This window comes from Saccoglossus kowalevskii, chromosome 5, assembly GCF_978046115.1.
Source record: "Saccoglossus kowalevskii chromosome 5, keSacKowa6.1, whole genome shotgun sequence".
Lineage (NCBI taxonomy): Eukaryota > Metazoa > Hemichordata > Enteropneusta > Harrimaniidae > Saccoglossus > Saccoglossus kowalevskii.
The window spans coordinates 41,755,259-41,763,956 of NC_140645.1; the positions used below are offsets into that span (position 1 = coordinate 41,755,259).

Consider the following 8,698-nt stretch of genomic DNA (forward strand, 5'->3'; position numbering starts at 1 on the left):
AATTCATTTTGTGTTGTAATTCTAATTCAGTAAATTGATTACAGTAATTCAATTAATTACAGGAATAGAACGATTATTGCCAATCTACCTGTAAAAACGATATGTACAATTCTCCACAGTAAAACTCCACACATGGAAATACAGAAGATCCCAAAGAGAAACTTGCTTGTGAAGAAAATAAGATCGTAGCTTTTCAACCAATGGGCATGCCACGTCAATGTGTAACAACTATTATTGGATAGATAGACTGCAAATGTGGCATTATGATTGGCTGAGACTTTTTTATTTTTGTAAAACTGTAGTCACTTGGCACATCTTTTATTTATATTTATTAAACAATTATAAATTATATTTATATCACAAAGGGTTATATGAATGACATGTGAGGACATTACGAGGCAAACTTTGATCTCACAAAATATTGTTTTTCTTGAAAATAAGCAAAACAAATATAACGCCTATCTGTTTATTTGAAAAACTGGATAATACAAGTATTTGATTAATAATAATGCTGAAGTTGCTGCTAAGGCAACCATCTAAATTACCTATCCTAACATCAATACATGGCATACGTAACAACCTGAATGTGACTGTTTTAAAGTGTTATTGTCCAGGGGCTAGTCTGATAAATTATATATTAATAGTAAATTTGAAATATTGATTTCCCGAATTAGTTATTTCAAAATATTAAACAAATATCGCTACTCAAGTTGATATAGAAGCGCTGTGTTCGTTTCATTGCAGATGTAAGAAAACGAGTAACCGTTATTCTTAATATGTGTTCTATTCTGTTTATTTTTGTACTTCCGGAGTGTCAAAGACGCCACATTTCAGATTGGCGGGTACTGATCGATCTGAAAGAAATAAAGATAGAAATATGAAATATATTTAAATATATTAAATTAATAAGTTAATACTGCCATTTTGTTCCAAATTATCTTTCAGTCATTGTAAACTGTTTAATTTTAACTTTTATGAGTTTTCCCAATTTGATGATTTTTGAATAGCATTCGTATAGACGAAATTTAGTCACTGTGACTCCCTAGGTCACTGGTGAAAATCACTGAGATTCCCTAGGACACTAACGAAAATCACTATGATTTATAGTATATTTTCAGCAATGTAGAATATTAGCATAAATTCAAATATTAAATTGAAAGTTAATTATAATCATTTCATGTCATTTACAATCAGTCTTCTTTTGTCTTGTCAAGAACCTACCGATTTGTTTAGGCGGATCTAAATTCAAATTTTTCATAATGTCAATAAATTCTTCTTTGCTTTTCGTCAATCTTCGGTTGTATTTTAGTTCTTCGTCAACGGTTGTTACTGTTCTACCTGCAATTCAAGGAAGGGAGCGAGATTTACAATTTTGACTGGCATAATATAGAAGTACGTTACAACAAATGATATGAATAAGTTTTATGCGAGGTTACTTCGAGATAAAGATCACTTGAAGAAAGTTTACAGAGAATATCACAAGTTTGATTGGCCTCACTTTGAGGAAATAATTGATAAATTGATTATACACATTTGTGGAATCTCAATTGCAGTCAGATCATAACTAGTGGAATGTGTTGTTTATATTTAACTGCACGTTCTCGTGACTAGAAGATGGCACATACATACGGTAAAGTAGTCAACATAACGAGAAACATTTTACAGTTTTCGAAAATGAGGCGGTTTTACGTATTTTAGCTATTATGTTTAAAAATGTGACTGATCTGGCCTTACTTTTTAAATATTTAGGCCAAACTAATTATTAATAACCAATGGCCAACTCACAATGACCATTTGTAGATGATAATTTTGACAAATATGAAATAATAGTTAATTTCAATCCTCTTGAAATTTATCATTTTATTTGTAAGTCACAGTTATGAGTTTCGCACCACAGTTATAATTTCTGTCATGGTCAGAGTCACGTGACGCCCACAACTATTTTTTAAGCAATGACGATACCATAGTTACCAATCGTTTACACTGTTGTCATTGGGAGTTTCTATAGCAAGGCATATCGCATCAATCCTTACCTGTGTAGTCATGTCCTGGGTAAAGTAACGTAGTTGGTGGTAATGATAGTATTTTACCACGGACTCCATCATATAACAGAGCAGCATCGCCTGAAGGGAAAATAAACATTGTTGTTTTCCTTCCTCAATTTTTAACGTCACATGCACTGTTCAAATTACCATGGTAACATAGATCAAGTGGAACAGTGGACGCAAGGACGGTTGTGAATGAAAATACTATTTGAGAGACAAAAACAAGTCTCGCACTCTCTCGTTTCCAACAAAATTTCTCCAGTCTTTCAATACCTTGTTGGAAGTCAGTTCTACCACATCCTCTAATTAATAATGCATCTCCAGTGAATGCCATAACGGGTTTACCATTGTTATCCAGTACGTAGGTCTGACATCCATCAGTGTGACCTGGAGTCGATAATACCTTTAATGCCTGCAAACAATTGATATATTAAGAAACTAAAATCTGTTAGAAATGTGATGCATTGAAATAGGTGTATAGCATTAATATGTACAAACTTAACGGCTGGAGTCTTCATTAATAATAATAATAATAATACAGTTTTATTACACCGTAATGAAATTACAAATTCATTTTTGGCTGAAAGTAATAAAAGGTATAGTAAAAAGGTACATAAAAAAACAGAACGTTAAAATAACATAAGATTAGGCAGTACAAATTAATACAGTTTGTGTTTTAAAAAAGCAATGCCTACGTGCAGCTTGCGGCGCTTTGCACAAAGCTGTGATTAAGGAAATGTATTATAATGTCGTATATCTCTAAATCCCTGAAAAACGCAGGAAACATGACATATATTGTCAGTTTATAGAAATGAATAAATACTCACAAATTTTCCAAACTTAATGCAGTCCCCTTCCACAGTTAAAACATCAGCACTGGCGCCAGAATGTCTGGATATCACACTACGGCATGATGACACTTTCTTTTTCAATTCCCCAGTGCCCGTCACGTGATCTGCATGTGCATGCGTATTCACTTAAAAAAACAAAAAAACAATAAGTTTATTTTGAAATCACGTGACATTGCGTGTTCGTACAATACAAATCATACATGAAACACAAACTTATTATTAAAGTTGTACTGTCGGCGACATTTTGTCTGAAGCCTGGAGTCTTCATTTTTTGAACCAACCATTTATCGAGATGTATCAAAGAAAATTAATTAACCATGTTCAAAAATACTCTAAGTTATTTTCACATAAACTTGGTCTCTTAATTTTGTTTCTTGTTAAATAAGAATCCGAGTCGATTACCTCCATATATAAGTGTAAGTCCGAGTTCTTTGATTACTTGTATATCTCTGTCTACTGTCTCCAATACTGGGTCAATAAGCACGGCTTCCTTCGACTCGTCATCAGCTAACATATACGTATATGTGCTAGAATTACGTTCAAACAACTGAAGATGAATATTCAAACAAACAAAATTTGCTTACTTAATTAGCAAATGTTAAATTGAAATAAATTAACGTCCAGGTCGAGAAAAAAAAGAACCCTGCACATTCACAGTGCATTTTTCGCTGTGTTACACATACGATAATATCAGAAATCACCTGGGTATAAGGTCACGCAGGGTCAGGGGTCAAGGTTGAGTTATAAACTCTGGTGTTGGGTCATCGGTTCACGGACAGCGGGAAGACATCACGATGTAATGAAATCCGAACAATGAAACGAACATAGTTTATGCACATTCGAATACAATTATTGTTTCCATAGAAACAGTCTCAATCGCTGGTCGTTTTGAATTGCACGTAAACTTGACAGAGCCAAATCAAAAATGCAGGTTATCCAAGGTTACATTACTGACAATGGAAATGACCAACCATTGTTTTTCATACCCAATCACATAAGAGATATATCGTAAGTATAAGTAGCCACCAAAAATTCTACAACTGTTTTGTTTTGTATTTTGATTATTAACATGTCCGAAAACTGATTGTCAAGAAACATGTGAGGACGTACTTGTCCTACATGTGAGACACCATTGAAACTATTCAGTCCAATCTGTGATTATACTTTTTTTTTCAAAAATCGTGACTTTGTACTGTTTAAATGAAAATAAACACTCACCTGACGGAAAATCAAGCCAACGGGAAAAGAAGATGACATTTCGAATTATTTTTTTTAAAAAGAAAGTAGTAGTGAATCAATAACACCGGTTTCGCGGAGTGAAGTGCGTCCGTGTATGACCACGACTATAAACTGTGACCTTACGTGGGTAACTGGTAGCCAGGGGCGTTATCTATGTAATCGATGTAAACATACGTACCAAGATACTTGGAGATACTCTTAAAACAAATGCGATTTGCTTCATGCAGATGACTCATGCAAGGTCTATATTTACACTTCGAAACAAGTCTTGCAGAAACATTGATCCCTTAATGTACTACTAGTATTACATTTATCTCTGGTTATTTTTTTTGTCGTGTATTAGTTATTGGGTTTTCACAGACACAATATTGTATCATTGATTTCAGTTACACTCCCTTAATTCGTTGTATCATAGACCCTTTAAAAAAGGTTGTATATATACTCAATACGACAAATAAAGCTTTGATTTCCGTTATTGCGTGCGTCAGAGAAAAACTAGACTGGCTCAGCTGTGGCAATTTTATAACAAAATTCTTAAATCGTGGTCCGACGCGAAATTTCGTCAACGCGGAACATTCTACAACTTGTTAAATTGTTATCACGTAAAACCAAAAAAATGCCAAACTCTACGAGGTATACATTTAGTCCTTAAAGGCCCAGCATATATCATTTTCTTACCTTTTGACCATTGTTAAAATGTCTTTGACAATTTTTTTTGTTTTGCGTTCTTGGATGTGGATATCGGTTGCTAAGTTATTTCACCCTCTCTCCTTGCCTACTCAAATCTGCCAGTGAGCCTGATCTTGTCGTGTGAACAGCGCCCTCGTCGACGGCTACGGTAAAAAAAATGTGTTTAATTATGAGGTGGCACGACCATTAACCCCCCCCCCCCCCCATACACACACACACCTAGAAGGAAGATTGGTGGCTAGGAATTTGACTTCGAACATCACCACTGAGAAAAATTTGTAATTTTATTGCTCCAATTTAATCATAGTTCAGCTGTGTTGTGTTGTCTCTCAATTCCTTCGTTCCTGGCCCTACTCGGGATTCCAAATGTATCGCCCCTTACCAATAAACGAACGAACATCCTTAATTAATACCGTTTTCAAAATGTTATTGTTTCAGTTTCCGGGAGGTCACACACGACATTGTACATAAATATAGGACAACATACTTAAAATAGAACACAATGCACTCTGCAAAGAGCGTCGACGTTAAGGAATTTGAAGTAAAATGCTACTGGTGCGTCCAAATTTAACTGTTTCTGACACTGTGACACCTCAAATATGCACGTAATGGACATGAGGTATGTCCTACATTCCAAACCCCGTTCCTAAGTATCCCAGAACACCGGCACGTTTACAAACGTGGTTGAACCCGTTAACGGACAACTTACTGCATAATCTTGGATGCACACATGTATTGTTATTTATGAGGATCGAAGACCTTTGGGGGATATTAAAATTAATGTGACCGCAATAAATAATGGAATGGCAATATTGCAGTATGAGACACTGTTTTGCTAACAAAATAGCTACATTACACAAAGTGTTGTCATGGTAAACAATGGTTACATTGTGAGCAATATATCTATATCATTAGCAAAACAGTGCCCCGTACTGCAATATTGTCGTTCTATTATTTATTGCGGTCATAGTAACTTGACCAATGAGTGAACGGAGTCAGCAGAATTAGTCTTCTGTAAGGCCAACAACTCGAATATAGTGAATATGTTTTTGGTTATAATCGATATAAATATACATATATATTAATTAGCTCACGTTATCACAAAACAAGTGTTGATGGGGTTCACAACCATACGACGACCCGTTGTGGAGACCATCGGGATTTCAACATCATTTCATCATTCTCGATGAAAAACTCTGTCTCGTATAACGTATTGCGATTTCATTGCCCTGGGTAATCTCTAATTACATTGAGCAAAGGGCGGAGTATGATCCTCTTCTGTGGATAGAACCGGGAACAAACGTGAATAAAGAAAAATAATTATGGTGCCGTGAGCAGCTTATCATTTGACCTGTTCATTATGTGCGTGCAAATGTGGGCGAGTGTAAGAAAATGTTCACAGGTTTACAGTCGTCAAATTTTGTTTAAACATCGAATGTAGTATTTTACACGCGTTGTATACTTCGCATGGAGCACATTTCGACGCGGTGCAGTTACTGTGGGCGCTTAGTAAATGAAGGGAAAAGTCATCTATATATAAATATATATATATATTTTCGTGCAAGGCGACAATTGTTATTGACATTGAATATATGACATTGTTGCGCCTCCTGTGTTGTGTTATAGAAATTTAAATTCTGTCTTAACTGAAGGATAAATTTAAGTCACATTATGTCCATACGAGTTTGCAGTATTGTGTTTTCCCCATAATGCATCTGTTAGTCCACGCACTGTAAGTGTATGCACTTCAGTGAGTAAGTGGTCAGTAAAATTGTCCTTACGAATCAGACTGGAAACCCTTGTCGTAAATATTCAGCAACCCCGCCCCATGGAACAGAAATGGGCCCATACTTTGAAATACTATTAGATGGGGTGGTAGAAGAGCCAGCCGTTATATATTATAAATAAGGGGTTAACCATTTGAAATAACAGGGGTGGAAGAGTGTGACAATCGCATTTTTGCGGTGTCTTAAATGTACATTTTTCTTTTTCTTGAATGTACCAAAATGTTTTCTCTGCAACACCTTGCATGCAATTGGTTTTCCCCTGGGGTCTAGATTTCCCGTAATTTTCAATGATCAACACCCCAGCCAGTAAGGTGTGAGATTCAAGTTGTAAAAACACTATCGGTATATTGAACAAAAAGAGAAAATGTTGCTTACAGTCCACAGTGAGTTCTTAATATTGTGTTCACCATTTATCCAATCTCCCACATTATATCTTGAAGTTTCATAAAAAATACACAAAATACTAATATAGATATACATATTTATTACTACTACGACTTCACAATCTATGGTTGCGACAATCAATGTAATGTATCCGTCTACACAAGTCACGTGACCATATAGGTTGTTGAACCAGTGCACTGAATCTAGATCCAATTGCTAATATAATTGATTCTTTATTCCAAACCGCGTGCTGCCGACCTGGATTACGTGCACGTGACGACAAACCCTGCAAACAAGTCAATCATGCGCCGCGGGAAGCCATGGGACAAAAATCTAAAACTACAATCCATTACACCCTTCTTAGTCGATGGAACAATTCTACACTGAACCATATTAGCTGGGTGTCAGAATTTTAAACAACATTTAAGAATAGTTACTTTCTTTTTTTCAATTGTAACAGTACCTAGCGTCATCACAATACAGGAATGTCCCTGGATGAAGCCCATTCAACTACGCTAATATTGTTGACGAATACGAATTCTCACAGTTAGCGTGTAATATTTATTAGACGCATAAAATCCTTAGGAAAGGATAAAAAGGGTCTTACAAAAAGAAATTTAAAAACTATAATTTAAAAAGAAAGAAAAAATATTCCATAAATATAAAACAAATAAATGGTGCTAGACACAGTCCCTCTATCGTATAGATCGAGAGACTGTGTGCTAGAGTATGGTTTCCCATTATCATATCTTATCTTATCAATTTATTCTGCGAGTGTTGCACTAGGATACCACGCACAATGTAAAGGCTTCATATTGAGAAATTAGTCGTAAACGCATACCGATAGCAAAAGGTATTTAGTAAGTGGTGTTGTGGTGTGCCAATATGAACTACCACTAGCGATTTTAGAACTTGATAATACTGTTTCGTTATTTAGTAAAAAAATCCAAAATACTATCATACCATATTGTTACATTATTCGTGTGACCATGCGTCATAACAATGCAGTCACGTTTAGTAGTAATTGTGGTGTTAAACCTTGAACTAGATACAATGCACGACCCCCAGATTTGTTTCAATTATTTACTTTAAGCATGGAGGTACCTCAATAATTTATGTTTCTTGGCAATTATGGTCTCAATTTATATAAATAAAGAGCGACATCAAAACAAAAATTTATTCAATTACAAAATGCTATTTCTTGTTTCAATATGATTTATAAAATTCAATTCAAAAGTCTGACCTTTGACCTTGTGATTAAATCACATCTGAAACTTGTTTGTACATTTACAATTATTGCAACAGATGTGGGGAGAACAGTTGTACAGTTTACAAATAAATAGGCAAATGTAACTTTCGTTTCTGATGTTCATGAACAGGTCATTTCCTTTGGAAAAACCCTGGAGGGAAGCAGAACAAATTGAGGGAGTGGTCATGAGAAAACCCTGGAGGGAAGCAGAACCAATTGAGGGAGTGATCATGAGAAAACCCTGAAGGGAAGCAGAACCAATTGAGGGAGCGGCCTTTAGAAAATTCGGGAGGTGAGCAGAACAAATTAAGGGAATGACCGTTAGAAAACCAGGAAAAGGAGCAAAATAAATTAAGGGATTCATCATTAGGAAACCAGGGGGGGTAAAACTATTTTCCAGAATATGCGAGTAAAAACATTTCACAAGATTGTATATGTACAGATGTTTGCATT

The 8,698-nt window shown here is 35.3% G+C and overlaps 1 protein-coding gene across 1 annotated transcript; it reads right to left on the reverse strand.

The window, feature by feature from the left end:
- Positions 1-450: 450 nt before the first annotated feature.
- LOC100376840 (persulfide dioxygenase ETHE1, mitochondrial-like) lies at positions 451-4,929 on the reverse strand. The gene is made up of 7 exons (XM_085499717.1): positions 4,814-4,929; positions 3,299-3,443; positions 2,873-3,021; positions 2,319-2,457; positions 2,034-2,123; positions 1,222-1,338; positions 451-854 (listed from the first exon to the last, which is right to left on the reverse strand). Exons 2-7 carry the CDS (start codon positions 3,408-3,410, stop codon positions 793-795), a joined length of 669 nt encoding a protein of 222 aa, XP_085355843.1. The 5' UTR covers positions 3,411-3,443; positions 4,814-4,929; the 3' UTR covers positions 451-792.
- Between the last annotated feature and the right edge of the window lie 3,769 nt (positions 4,930-8,698).